Source organism: Patiria miniata, unplaced genomic scaffold, assembly GCF_015706575.1.
Source record: "Patiria miniata isolate m_02_andy unplaced genomic scaffold, ASM1570657v1 HiC_scaffold_5, whole genome shotgun sequence".
Lineage (NCBI taxonomy): Eukaryota > Metazoa > Echinodermata > Asteroidea > Valvatida > Asterinidae > Patiria > Patiria miniata.
This window is the reverse complement of record NW_024037072.1, coordinates 37,495,905-37,511,649: the sequence shown is the minus strand read 5'-3', so window position 1 is coordinate 37,511,649 and position 15,745 is coordinate 37,495,905. Positions and strand designations below refer to the sequence as shown.

The following is a 15,745-nucleotide window of genomic DNA, read 5'->3' as shown; positions in this document are numbered from 1 at the left end:
AACCCCAGCAGTCATAACAAACTCTTGAACAAAAATCACCGAATAATACTCGATTTAAAGGCCAAACACATTGAATCCAAAAAAGCCAACACTCAATTTAATAAACCAGAAAATTTCTTAACGCTTAATCGGTTTAATAGGACAACTACAAATAGATATCAAACATGAGATAAAAACACATTATTTACAAGTAAAAACTATATAAGATAATTTAAAGGCCATTTTCCTAAGGAAACTACGAAGCATGTAATTTTAAGGTAACTGCTGTTGATTTATGATTGCCATAAGGTATGAATACTGGTCTGGAAGTCAATAGGTAAAGTTTACCGATGTCCACTCTATGCAACCCATTTAAAAAGAGATTACGTCAGTGATGGGTTTTGTTAGCGCATACGTCATGTAGTTTACTTATATACATATATTTGCGTATACTTATATGGACTGTATTCATTTCTCTTTATTCGGATGTAAACTTATTTCATAAGGAATCGACATTAGTTTCTTAATCCGATTTTCAAAAATTGACACTTCGAATTTGCAATTCAAGCTTACTTAAGATTATGAGTGTTGCGGGCATTCTTGCGAGATTGTGAATATTTAACGTAACACTTTTATACAATTCAAGAACTAACAAAATGAGTAAGAGATTAATAACAATAGGTACAAGAATCTTTTATAATATTAAAACTGATAACAAGGAGTTGTATTGATTCATCAAAGAGTTGTATTAATTTATAGTACGCGTATATGTGTGGTATGCACATATGATCGATGAGAAGTGTACCTGTAGGCTATGTAAACATATATTAAGCGCTTGTGATGCACTGCTAAATTCTACTGAGAGACTAGCATCAGTCTAAAGGGCGCTAATATTTGGGTGGGTGAACTTTTGTATGTACACATTCGGGTGAGCACAATTAGTCAACTAGTGGTTGATTTGTGACGCAACTAACGTCTGCGCACTAATAGCAGCGCGCAAACGCCTCTGGTCAGAATGATCAAAAGTCCCGTCTCCCTGTCGGGTTTTTTAATGAGCACAGTTGCTACTGGTAACCAGCGATGCAACCGTGTCCCACATGGGCGTTGCCAGGATTTTTTCTAGAGGGGGCAAAGCATATTCCCCCCCCCCGAAATCCCTGTACTTTTTTTTTTGGTTTTTCAGGGGGGTGGGGGTGGGGGTGGGGGCAAGCGTCCCCCCCCCCCCCCCCCCCTTGCGACGCCCATGGGGCCCCATGCTCCGGTTTTGTTCGAGCGAAGTTGTAGGCGAACTATACGGTTAACTGTAGTTCGCGCCCGAAATGGCTCACAAGTGTACCCGCTCAAAATAGCGCCCTCTATTTTGCCCACCTTACCCAAAAAGGCTTTTTCGCAGTTGTATTTAAACCCCCCAAAACCACCTAAATTGACAAATAGACAAACCTACTTTTTGTAAGTGAGCAATCAGTCTATTCGAAAGTAGGCCTACTTAATATGATCATGTTGCTGTTTATGCTGCTTTTTTTTTCGTTTGAAGCAACAAAGTTGCTCAAAATTTTAAGTAGGGTGCAAAACAATTAGGCCTAACTTGTGAAAGTTTTTAGCTAAGTGGCAAATGTACAACTTGAATCCGTTTGAACAAAAACAAAACCGATATCCGTAGAAAAAAATGTGCCCGCGGGCACACTTTTTGAGGCCACCTTCAATGTTTTATTTCTTTGTACTCGGGACCAGCCCTATCTTCAGTTTGAGCAAGGTTTTGCTCATTTTAATTCGGTATATTTTACTAGGAAGTTACCAATGCTACTAAAGCTACTTGCCTTTAAACGAAACAGACTTCATTCATATTGCTGTTGTTATTATGATTTGTTTATACACCTTAATATACCTACAAAGAGGGACAATGCGTTTTGACGGAGCAAGTCATATCAGCCAGTGTGATCACATGAGGGTGTGTCGGCGTACCCATTGCCTCATCTTGCCTATTTGCGAGTGCGGTTCCTCCTCCTCCTCGGGATGTTCAAGGGGCGGGGGAACGCCCACCACGTTGCCATCGGCTGTCCGGAAGAACCTCAGCACTGGGATCATCATGAAGGTCGACTCCAGCAGGAGAATCAACGACTGCCACTCTGTGAATAACATTGAGGGGGGGGGGGGAAGGAAATATCAATAAAGGATCAAGTATTTCCCGATGAGGTTTTTTTTTTCTCTCTTGAGGTATATAAGCAAGTCAGCGGTGTAGCGGACCTACACTGCAGATTCGCTCGTATCCCCCTGCAAACAGGACGCTGGGATACTCTGATGAGCTTCACAGTGAAGGAAGTGATCTATGACCTATGTATAAAGCATCTGTCTGCAGCTGTTCAAGACCGCAGTTAGACAATGTGCGCAAATGCTATCCGAAAACTTCCCATAGAATTGCGCACATTCCATACCGGATGTGATTTCTGTTTCATTGCGGAACATGTGGACAAAATTTTGAGCATCGCATAATGCAATCCGAGTATCCGACCGTTCGTGATTTGAAACGGAGCCTAAGCGAGTGACGGGAATTATAAATTTACAACACAGATATGTTTTACAGAATTTCCTACATTATTACGCATTTCAACGAGAAAAAAACACACCTCTAAACTGGAATAAAAGAGTAATGAATCAGTCTTAACGGCCGTTTCAAACCTTACAGAGTCATGACTTTGATGACGCGCAGGTCACTGGTCACGCAAAATCCAACCAATCAGAGCGTGAATTCATCAGAGTATCCCAGCGTCCTGTTTACAGGGGGGGGGGGGGGGGGGGGGTACGAGCGAACACTGCAGACTGGCCGGATCGCGTTGGGAGGCTTTGGTAACACTGTTGTGATCGAGTTTTACAATGTCCCTATTATGTAGCATGAGGATTGGACATCCAAGTGGGCAAAGCAACGCAACGAACGTCTGATATTATCCGAGCATGCAAATTTCATGCGAGCCTGCGCGCTAGCAATCGGAGTCCACTTTACAAATGGCGACATTTCGATCAGACATGTGGACTAAGCTGTTGATTGGTCAATTTTTGTTGTCATGTTTTAGTAACACAGCAACGGGTTACGAAAGACCCGATAGAATGCTCAGAATGCTCAGAATCTGAAGATCAAGACGCAGTCTTGTTTTGCATAATTTGTCGCCGAATCTGCACGAATATCATAGAACCTTGTGTGCAAGCGGCTATTCCATAGACTAAGTATTATGAAGCAGCGAGTGACAAAGTGTGCAGCCCAACTGTCCAAGGGCACACGCACCACGACCCAACTTGCTGGAATCGAACCTGCAGAATTGGCCACTGAGTTCGATTCCACAGACCAAGAGCCAGCGGCGAAACAGAGCAGATATCTAAACAGATAGATGCATGGATGGAAGAGAAATCTAAGCAGTGAGATAATTGATGAAGGAGACACCAAACTTACGGTTTCCCAGTAGATAGGTAGGGATTGGCACCAGGCAGCCGAGCGGCCTGAAGAGAACCGCTATACCAATGATGGACTTCTGTAGGCTTAGAATGATCAAAGCCACGCTCATAATCTGAGACTTGGCCTCTAAGCAGTACTTCTCCTTGATTTCTTTGCTGGCGGAGTTTTCCGTCATCATGTTCAGTGACGTCACGGCGACTAAGGTCGTTACTATAGTGACGAGATCAACGATGAACAGACTCTGAAGAAGTCCTCCCTTTGAAAGATGAAAAGAAACATGGAAACAAATTAAAGCCAGTGAAGTAATTAAAAAGTGGTAAGAGTAGATCTATAATTAATTCAGATTCCATAATATGTATTGTTATCTATTCGATCTATGGCCTATAGATCGAGTATTTGTTTTGATGCCGTGCACATTTTGTTTGGGATGATTGCCACATTGTGAACATGTAAGGCAGTGGCGCACCCAGGATTTGGTATTTTGTTTGGGGGGGGGGGGGCTCAAAAATTATTTTTTTACAAATTTGTTTTTTTTCTTGAGGGGCGGCCTATTTTGACGTTGGTGGCGCCACTTACACCCCTATTATACATTTCGAAAACAGGCCACATTCATATCACCAAGGCCAAATCGTGGGACTAAAAAAAACATTACCCCCCCCCCAAAGACAACCTCTTGGGGGGCTCAAGCCTCCGAGCCCCCCCCCCCCGGGTGCGCCACTGATGTAAGGTCCAATCATTATGGAGATCGTAGAAGTATTTAAATCCTTTCGAATGAAGCTAAAATCGCTGTAATTGAGGTAGAAACAAAGCTATGAAAAGAAAAATCAGCAACATATTGAATTTGCGGATGCAGCGTTTATTAAAGAGTGGTTGCATAATAGCAGTCTCGTGAATAAGAGCAGCTACAGGGTTCAAAAAGAAGGAAACCCACTTTTGACAGGAATTTGAACCTACTTACTTAACTTATTAGTTATTTTGAACTGTTTTTTAAAATAATGTTTAATGATATAATCTTATATAAGCAACATTTAGCAGCAGTAGCTGCTGTGGTAGCATCATGAGCACTGTGAGCAGCAGCAGCAGCAGCTAGTCTATGTAATAGACCACGGCGAATGCCCCTCACCACCACTTGCATACTGAAATTTGTATCCTTGTGGAGACATTTTCTTTGTCCTCGTGTAGTAAAGTTTTCGAGTTTGAAATTGTAGTTCCAAAATGCTCTCACTTTAACCAGAATTAGTTTCCTTGGCTAAAATCCATATATCTATTTCGTGAAAACCTTGTGGTTCATCTATAGAAATTGCCCTGTGTAGACGTATACAATCTTTTGTTCCCTATTGTGTGCATGTCTCCAGAGGGCACGGTGTATCAGATCACCCACACTTACCAACTGTGCGAACCCCATGATAGCTTGCGTGAACGTCAGGAGTGGTTTCAGAATAGCAATCTGCAGGACACCGATCTTGAGCCAAAAGAAACGTCTTCTGCGAGGTGATAATGGAAATTGGAAAAATAATTAAAGAAATGATACACAAATTTCGCCCAAAGAAGATTAAATAAAATTGTAGGCGTAGCGAGAACTTGTTCACCTTGGTGTGGTACCGGTACATTTGGCATGGGGATTGTGGATGGAGACACTTTTATATCATCAGTAACGACAAATAAAAGGACCGCCCGTGTCTCTCTGACGTCGCTAAATCCAGATCGGGATTGCGGTTAGGATAACCTATAGACCATTATCACGTTGCGGCCATTCTTATTGTTTCCCATTCAAATCAACGAAACCAAAGCGAGGCTGGAAGGAAATATAGTCTGGTTCCTTTTTGCACAAAAAACATTGTCATTCCGTACTGTTATTGGATACAGGGAACATGACTGAAATGGTGGCAGCATGAGAAGGGTCTATTATTTCGCAATACATGAGGACTTTGGATGAACTACCGGCTATGTTGTGTCCTTCGGCAATCCACTTTACACCTGCTTGCTTAGGAGTATAAATGGGTACCTGCATTAGCTGGGAGGTATACCGCTTCTGGATGTTACTTTAGGAAAAATATCAATATTTCAAACTACGTCATGAAAACTGGTGATAATCATTGACCCAATGAGCCATTTTTTTTTATAGGCCTACTGGGTTCGAGACAAACTTCATTCGCTGGTAGTCGGTGTTCCCGGCGAGTGTTATGCATGCATGTCTATTCCCCGTAGAAGTCAGCACAGACATCGAAATTACTGACATTTACCGTGTGAGACGAAAAGGTTTGAAGCAGAAGAAGCAGCAGAGGACGGGGACATTGATTCGAAAGGTCACTTCCTGAGTGGTCAGTTTGACCATCATCTTACGATGACCCCCGTAGTAGCCAACCTGAAGTACGATGAACTTGAACATGGTGAATGAGTAGTACCTGGGACAACACACAATGACAAGTTGGTGTGAATATTTGTAAGCAATTTCTCCTCGAGTAACCTTAAAATTTGCTACTTTTCAAACTGCCGCATTTTTCATAAACCGTTGTTAATGCTGGACGATTTACAGTCTTTGGTAGCAAACGGGGTATCAAGATGTAGCTAACACAATTCCCCAAAGGTCTATAAATGACGTCATCATAAGACGATCAGAGTCAAAATTATGACCCCTCCAATAAATGTGGACATTCGTTTTTCCCCGAGTTGATCATTGGATAGAGGACATCCGGCCTTTTTCCTCGTGGTTGCCTCTTTCTGAAATATTCAGTACATTTCTGATAATTTACATTTTAAAACATAGGTATACTTTATTTTAAGGCACCCTGCACAAGTTGGGTCTTTTATGAGCAAATGGAAATACGAAAATTCGTCATTCGAAATAGGTTTTAAAGCTTACAGGTCAGCTAGTGCGAGGCAGAATGCAGCAGCAGTCGGTACGAGCAGAGATGGTAGACAGACCAGAATAAATACCTGTCGGATAAGACAAAAACGAGGAAACGTAAAAAGAATGTTTTTCAGAAGCCCTTAGTAACAGTTTGCTTTAACATTTTCACTATGATCGACCTTCCCGAGAAAGAAGCATCGCAGACTTGAGACGTATAGGACAGCATAGAATTTCCCAGACTGTTGGAAAAGCCTGCACCCCAGACAATCGATTTTCTGAAACTGTTTAACCCTAAAAGGGCCGGGGGCGGAGCCGCCCCCCTCAACTTTTTCCGCGATAGCTTTAAAACAAATTTCGCGACCCGAGCTGTTCTGACTATTTAGCCCAGAGCCTTGCGCATCTTTTGATAAACCAAAAACATAAATATCGGACAACGGGTTGCCGCGCAGCGAAAAATTTTCCGGCGCTACGCTCCGTGAAAACTGAATTTCCCATATACGTAGTGTACACAGAGCAAAATTACCATTCATGCATATGAATAATTAATTAGCCAAAATTCCAAAACCCTTTAACCTATGTTCATGATAAGTGGTTCTATGCATGTACTGAGTTTCAAAAAAATTTCCGTCACTCGATGGCTGAGATCCTAGGGGGGCCGCCCCCGTGGCTGGGAGATGATCAAACTAGCCCGGCCCTTTTAGGGTTAACATTCACACCGATCATGTAGGCCTACCCGCTTAGTGTTAGCGGAGAATCCTCGCTAATTGTAATTGCAGAAAATAATGAATGAGTAAAGGGTATCTCGTGGCTGGGCGGGGAAATTGGCGGATGCGCTTGGCTATACATTTCTTAACAATAAGTATTCTGTGCTAATAGGGAAGCGTAGAATTTCTTCAATATGACAAAACACTCAAAAGTGATTTTCGGTGAAGTATTTTGGGGTAAACACAGCCATTCAATGGGCCCAGGTCGCTGTGGACACCAAAAAAAATGTTAATGTACCCATAAGGAGACATTGGTTTCGTTATCAGTTTTATACACCGGACATTAAGGAGACATTTCAATGTCTCCCTAATGTCCCAACTCTAATTTAGAGGCAAAACTTTAATGTCGCAAATAGACCGATTGCTCATGGTCCACCACATAAATATACCAACATTCGTGTGGGTAGGATATACGGGAAAATAGGGTTAGGGGTCGTTAAAGTTGGAAACATTTGGTGCACAACACTATGGGGATGTCTCCCTTAGTGACCATTTGCCGCCGCGATTACAATAACATTTGCTATTTTTAATCCTGTTTATCAGTGTAGAGTTGTTAAGCGACAACTAAGTGGCATACGGTCAATACAGTTCAAAGGTTTAAATCCAATATAACATTTACCCAATACGGGGCGAGTTAGATCGATATGGACACAATTTAAAGAAAACATTAAAAACATGTAGCAATTATCAAAACAAGTGCAAATGAGATATATTATAGGCTGGTATGTTGGACATATTTGGCGAAAGTTTTATGTATATCCATTGTACCATTTTGAAGAAAAGCGCTAGCTAAGAACACGGGCTAAAAACACTCTGACCACGGTTCCATGGTTCAACAAATGTATTGATATCGCGTACTGATGTGATTGCATTTCAAACAATGCAGTAAAGGTAACTATTTTTGGTGATAGAGTGGGTCACATTGAGAAGCAGGTCAATATTGGTTCATAGTGACCTATCAAATTGGTATTATCTTTTGTCAAACGTATGGGATTCGCTTGGGTTATGGAACTAATCATGAGGATCTCTCCAAAAGAAAGCGAACTATTTAAATCAACCAAACAATAATTATGTACTTTTTAAATGGTGACGATAGCCACTGTAATCACAGCCACAAGAAACTAAAATTAAAAGGAAAGAAAACGCGGTCAACCAATCAGCTTGCACGTACAGGGAAGATGGACATTATGATGACCGTATTGAGGCGTTGATTGGCCACAGCTGATCTTGGTACCCGGGTAGCTACGAAGTGACAAGCCTCGAGGAACAAGACGAGCGTGACCACGGATACTATCGAAGCGTAGAGGAAAATCAGCGAATAGATGGGCTCCATGCTCAGCTCTGTGTAAGGAACGAGAACCAATTTTGCTCAAAGTTCACACAAGCTAGGTTATAAAGGCCAGAAAAGAAATCTCGGAAGATATCCGGTCCGTACATTCAGTATCCAGTGAGAAAAGAAAACTTCATGCTTTTTACCAAATGTCCCCAATGCTAAAACGTTTTACATATAAATAACGAGAAAACGAAGTAGTGAACGGGTCATAATCGTCCCCAGTTGTTTCTATATTGCTTCCGTAAGAACGAGAACGTATAACGTCGCGAAAATTTAGCAGCAGATGGGTTCTAGATTTAGTGGGGTTGGCTTGAGCAGATCGTGGGTGCAAGTCTATAAACGGTCAATTTTAGATTTATTTTCTTATTCACACAACTTAAAAATATTAAAAGACATCATTGTCTTTTATTTCACGTTCAGTTTTCACCTAATCGCCACCATAATTATAGAAATTCTCATTTTGAGAAATTCCAACCGACTTTGGGGTATATGCATCCGTAAGTTTCACTATAGTCCTTATGTTGGTTAGATATTCTGAAGTGAGAGGTCAATTTTTGGCACGATATTTCTCTTTCGTGTTAGGCGATTTATCAGTTTCCATCAAAAGTATTGATTGCTAGTAACAATTCTACAAAGACCTTTTACCGAGGGTGATTTTATTAAGAAGTAAATGCACTTAAAATAATTGCAAATTCTAGAACTTTTACAAGTTAATTTGCCTATTCAAGGGTTCCGGAAGCGCGCCACCAGGGGAGAACTCCCAGGTTCTGTTTTTATCCCAAGACACCGCATACAAAAACAAACAACGATTTAAAATACAACCAGGTACTAGACTATTCCTATATAATTTCAATACACGTACAAGATTTTGAACATGCAAAATGATCCAATAATAGGGTGAGAGAGGTAGTGGTGGGAGTGATTGTACTCTCTCGTGGAAAAACTCTGGAAAACGCAAGATCAAGTAAACTACTCAGTCGTTGTTGTTCGAACATTATAGGCTTGTATGATCATTTACTTTTCATGCATTTTGTTCGTTTGAAAATTCAAAAGAAGAATGTTCAAAAGCTAACAACTTGAAGTTTTAGCTCAGTGTATATTAACTTTTGAGGAAACAGTGAAAAATCCTGCACAACTTTTTGATCACGAAACTTCCAAAAAGTTTCAAAACATTAGTCAATCGTTGGAAATCACCTACAGGGGCCTACATTTCTTGATTCCTTCTCAATAAAAGCAAGCCAGAAAGAATAATTTCACAGGGTGTTTAGTGACAGTACGATCTGAAATCATGTATTAAAAGCTTTTTGGTAATATTTCGGTAATACAAATTATAAATAGACAGATGATCACACGTTTACTTACGGGTCACATACCCCGGTTCAGTCGCGGCAGTGGTGAAGTTACAAAACACAGGTTGAATGCCCAGAAAACTCATTGTGAATACCTCTCGCTTACAACGTCAGCCAATCTTGATGAATTCAACCCAAAGTCAAACTAGAATAAACCATACAAACTTGGTCCAACCCAGGTCACGCATGCAAACATCTGACGCCGAAGATCTTTTAGTCAAAACTCCGAATGGAAGCGAGCAACGGAATGCTGAAAAGTCCCGTTCGCAAATCTGGAATCATCTGACGAAACAGAACATCTTTACATCGGAGTTGGGTCAGTTATCATAATTACATCAGGTCTACACCGTGCTAAGCTTCACTGTCTTGCAGGAATTCAAGCATGCGTTTTAAATTACAGGAGACAATCAAGACTACATCCACTTGTTCTACGGGGAACTGAAGCCTACAGCAGTTGTACATCATCTGCCAGACGGTATCTTTCTCTCTGTCTGTCTGCATCTACATCCCAACGATGGTAGTCCGTAAGTGACCGAACTAAACGTAAGCTGCTTCACGCCAATCATCGAGCGTGTCAACACTTATCAGCAACGTCAACACTCGTCGTTATTTGTATTTGTTGATGAATCTTGCAGGGTTTACACTCGTGACCTCTTCTTCAGATTCCCCATTCTGTTCGTCTCGTTCGTTGCTAGATCCTGTAAACTCTGCGCTGTGTGTTTTTGTGATACGTCATCGGGTTTGTCGTGATTGGTCACCGGCCGGCGAGAAGAGACTTGTGATTGGCGGATAATCATCGCAATGGCCAAGGGATTTGGGACGTTCGAAGTTTTTTGTCTGTGCTCTAGTGAAAAAAAATCAATTTAATGGGTTTCCCCCTCACGAATCATCAAGAAAACCTCATTATACTTTTTAAAGAAAATACCTACCAAACTTTCTGAACTGCATGAAATCAGCAACGCTGTAGTTCAGAATTTGAAACCGCCTCGTCGGTATTATCCTATGTAGGCCCATTTTTTATTCGAAAGGGCATTATATTGAAAGCTCTAATGCTTAAAATCTTGCAATTTACTTTGAAAATTTATTTCAGGAGTGCCGCACTCAAAAATCACGGATACACAAACCTCAACGGGAACTGCCAATGTATTAGGATACAATTAACAGTTGCTGCAACTATTTTTAATCCACTGTCCCTGGTCGTATACAGATTTGTGTACATCAACTTAGTTGGAGTAAAAGAAATCGTCTCGTAGCGTTGGATAAGCACTTTGGAAAAATCTAACTTTGAAAGAAAATAAAACAAAAGTTATGAAACAAGAAATGAGAAGAACATTATAACGAGATGCCATTTGCCATTACTTTTTTGGGAGGAGGGGATGGGGGTAGAGTGTAGTACGAGACAAAAGGTTCAAGAAAACGCTCAGCCCACTTTTCTTTTTAGGAAATAGCATTTATGTACTTGAACGACTAACAATTAATGACATTTTGAGCACAGTTATCGATCTTATATCAATAATGATGTTTCAAGTAGCACCGATGCGAAGCTGGTACGGTCAATATTTGGACTACACCTTCAGGACGTGTTAGGCAGTCACGGTATCTCGGCAAATCCTGCCGACACTATAAATTCTTGAGCTATGATCAAGTCAGTAAACTTCTCGCTATTCAGTCCTCAATTTCGGATAACCTTTTCAGATGTTCACTTATTACATTAAAGGTCGTATTTCCCAGCTCATCAGATGAATGCTGAAAATCTCACTCACTGGATTTGCCCCGAAGTTAGGAAAAACTGTTTTTGAACGGGACAAAAGCACTTCCGGCTCATGTGGTCTAACTTCTAGAAAATAATATTGTTTTTTTTTTTTATTATATGCACTTCGCGCGCAGACGGAAAATTAACGTATAGAACTAGCTGAATTGAGTCAAGTTTAAAACTTGTTTAATCTGTTACTTATCGTGGAACGAATCTTTCGAGAAAAAAAATGGCGTGTACATGGGCGTGTACACTTTTTTCCAGCATTTTCCCGATTGATCATTTTTGGAGGGTGGGCAGGGATATTTGCCCCCCCCCCCCCCCCCCCCCCGTGACGGCCATGGGCGTGTACACCCCAAAGAGTGGACATACATGCGCCAACTGTTTAGCTTCTGGGGATAAATCACAATTATTTCAATTCCAAACAGGTCAGAATCTCACTTAACTACACACGATCCACATCCCAAAGAACATTTGTTGTCTGAAACGTATTTTTTTTAATATCCTCTCAATTTTATTCACTTCCAATGGAATAGTGCACGAAAAAAAACATATTTTGAATGTATAACAATGATTATTTTAACACTTTTTAACCCTCAAAATGTATTGCACGATATTTCACTTAATCCATTTTTCTTACGTGTGTTAACAGAAAGTGCCGTGCATATGCACATGCAATCCACGAATTTCATTGCACCGTTCTATAAAAAAAAATAACTCATTCGATTCCCAACATTAAATTCCATATTCTAATGGAATATAATTTCGAGTTCATACAGTATGTCCCCCCCAAAAAAAACCCCAGTGTCCGTCTGACAATTTAAAACCTTAAAGTTTAGGCCGAGGATAAGGAGTATCTGCACTATATATTAAAACATTTCAAAATTGACTTCATGGTTTTGTAGTGATTTCAAAAATTGTCAGACGGACACTTGGGGGACATACTGTATAATATATAGGTGTTGGAAACTTTCTGGTCAGAGTAACCCGGAATCCCGGTTCTATTTGGCTTAACATTTTTCAGGGTCAAAAATGAGACTTTCCCGTGTCAAAATGACCTTCTCCTGACTATTTTCTGGGTCTTTTTGACCCAGAATCATTGGCGAAAGTGTCATTTTGACGCAGAAAAAAAGGTCTTTTTGACGTGACCCTGAAATTATTAGGTCAATTCCGGGTCAAATCTGACCAGGCATTTTTTTAAAGACTGTATACACTCTCCCAAGATTCTTCGCTTTCCCTTTTAAAAAGATCTTCATCAACTATTTGTAGTGTACTTTAGGATTGATATAAATTTGCTTCACCGAAAAGCACATCAAGACAAAGAAACGCCTGACCCACGAAGAAGACTACTCTCTAAATTCCAAAGAGTGAAATTAGGGACTAGATGTTTTAGAGTGAAAATCACTCTCATTTTCGATTGAAATAGTCTGAAAAATGAACCACTTCAGTCGAAGCTCGAGTGAAAACTCGATCTTTACGATTGAAGACATTTCACTCTAAAACGTCTAGTCCCTAGTTTCCGACTATGGGAATGAATCTTCACTCGAATGGAGTGAAATTTCACTCTTTGGAATTTGGAGAGTAAATTTACTATTCGTGCTTAATTTAAGTAAATCATTTACAATCAATTTAATTGAGGTTTAGACAATAGTTCACAGTTACTGACATACTTCACTTATCGTATAAATTGATAGCTTACAGAGATTAAGAGAGAAGCAAAATACAACACACTACACGCAAATATGTTTTAAGTTAAACAAAACACAACATAGCAAACGTATACAAAAGTCGACCCAAACTTTTACGGAAGTACTGAGATACATAATTGACTTCTGCACAAAATGCCAAAACATGCCATGTGCAGTCGAGGTTCACAAAGTACAAAGCTTTCATATAATCTCTATGAACGTTCAAGTATATTACATGAATATGTACACAAGTTTATCTTTCATTTGATAAATACACAACATGCCCTAATAATAACACCTAAAGTCAGAAATATGTAGTAGAGCATTTTGGAAGCATACTAAAATATAAAATGGTCTAGACCAATTCGGACACGCTATCATTTCTATCACAGGCCCCCTTCAATGGCGATAGCATTGTGCTAGCTATTGTTCAGAATACCGGTCACTGGGCAGCTGCTTTGTACAATAGCATGCACAATGGTTTCTCCATTGACGGGGGCCTCATGAGTGCACAGTGATCATGTGCCTGGGTTCTAAGTCCAAGTACCAGGCAAAATGTCGACTATTTTCAATGATTTGGAAATTAAATTTTTGAACATCTGACGACAGTTTTGCAAGCAAATTCCCAATTGTTATGAATCTTATTGTTAATATTATATAAGCCTCAAATATACAACACAGTAAAGTTCCACCAAAGATGGATTAAAGACAAAAAATACTATTCAAAGGTTGGTCAAATTTTGGTAAGTTTGGTCATTTTGATGGTGTTAGTCATACACGCAAAGTGCTCCAGTATTAAAGACAATCTGCAAGATCCAGTAAACGTTGAAAACTACTGAAATATCAACCTGTGACAGAAAACTTCAAAAGAAGGCAGTACGTGACACAGAAATACTTCACAGATAAGTCACAATGGGTCATTAACTAAGTTCACTTTACTAAATCTTCAGTTAAAAAAAAGTAAAATTGATCTGACAGGATTCGAACCTGCTACTTTATAAACCTTGCAAAGTTCCAGAGGTCACATAGAGTAAAACATTGTTTAATTTGTTTTGCTGTCAAATTGGCACCAATCGATATAAAAAAGATGCTCTGCTCAGAATTTGGTTTTCCTATATTCGAACAATATTTTCTTTAAAACCATGATCCGATCTTCCTCAAAGAGCAAATTAAATAACCCATTTATTATTTCTTCCATTCTTTCTACTCTTCTGTTATCTGTTGTTGTGCAATTATCAGTATTTTTTTCCAGATTGCATGGCTTCAGTGGCGGATCGAGATTGATAAAAATTGCAGGTAGACAATAGTAAATGAGGGCTGTTACCCCGGCCCTTCGTTCGCATTGTTTGCTTTCAAATTATTCAAAGTGGATATGCTTATGGGTGCTGCTATAGGGGGTGTGAACACCCCCCTGCTCCTGCCCCCCCCCCCCCTTGGCCCCCCCCCCCAACTCATTTTTGTCCCCAAAACTTAGATGGTATCCAGCCTCCACCCCCTATTACCCGTTTTTTTTTTAAATTTTGTGATGGCCTGAAGACCTTAACACAATTCCAGGCAATTTTTCAGCATGGGTGTTGTCAACCCCCTCCTCCCACCCCCCCCCAAAAAAAAAATTCAAATGGTCTAGCCACACCCCTGCATCCACCACTGGGTTACCAGGGAAAACCTAAGCGCTTGCGTATGCCGTTGCGCAGGACTTGATTGGTAGCCAAGATAAACTTGTTCAGGACTACTTCAATCCCAAACGGTATCTTAAACAAACTTGCTTGTTTTCAAAATAAGGACGCAGAAATATTCACCACGGTGGACAAATATAGAAGGCCTTTTGTTGTATGTATTTGGCGTAGATGGTCATTTTTGATTGGAGGTGAACTTGTCCTGTGCCCAAGGGTCAATACTGAAGGAGTTTCTAAGCACAAACACAGCCAGGTACAAAAAATAAGTTACGCTAAGCATCGCAGGTTGCCAGCTAAAAAAATAATGTGACGCAGATGGACTGTGGCTGGTTTACGGTTGATTTTGCTTAGAATATAATTTGGTCTCTTTATAAAATTGGTCCCATTTTAATTATGTCACCTTAAACATTCAGAGAGGATTAAACGCCAGAGTATTAAACTGGCTAAGCCATGCGGCTCAGTCATTTTATCTGGTTGAGGTTCAGATTTCAGTCATTTTTGTAAATTTTTGGCTGGTTGTCATACTCTTGGGCTTATCAAATAACTTGATAGACAGTTGTGATTCTTGACCATCAAAGGTCAAATTGTCTGGTCTACTGAATATTGCCCTGGCAAATTGGCCAAAAACAAGCGATTTACAAAACAAAAAAAATGCCATTAGGCCAAAAAAATTAGTTCTGTTTCTGATTGCATGGCATTTGAAAATAGGGTAGGAAGGTAGGGATTTTTTTTTCGGCAAATTTTTTTGGGAACGATCATATGAAGGTGTCTGCTTGTAGTCAACGGTAAAAGTAGTAATTGATAATTTTCCTCTTTTTTCCTCATTTTTAGCAAAAACAAAATAAGGGTAGGGGCTGTCAAAATAGGGTAGGTAGGGTAACTGGAAGCAGAACTTTTATTCTCCACT

The 15,745-nt window shown here is 40.2% G+C and overlaps 1 protein-coding gene across 1 annotated transcript; it reads right to left on the bottom strand.

The window, feature by feature from the left end:
• Nucleotides 1–1,233: 1,233 nt before the first annotated feature.
• LOC119741424 (organic solute transporter subunit alpha-like) lies at nt 1,234–9,807 on the bottom strand. The gene is made up of 7 exons (XM_038217169.1): nt 9,735–9,807; nt 8,211–8,380; nt 6,288–6,361; nt 5,668–5,829; nt 4,781–4,908; nt 3,422–3,643; nt 1,234–2,105 (listed from the first exon to the last, which is right to left on the bottom strand). Exons 1-7 carry the CDS (start codon nt 9,805–9,807, stop codon nt 1,918–1,920), a joined length of 1,017 nt encoding a protein of 338 aa, XP_038073097.1. The 3' UTR covers nt 1,234–1,917.
• Nucleotides 9,808–15,745: the final 5,938 nt, after the last annotated feature.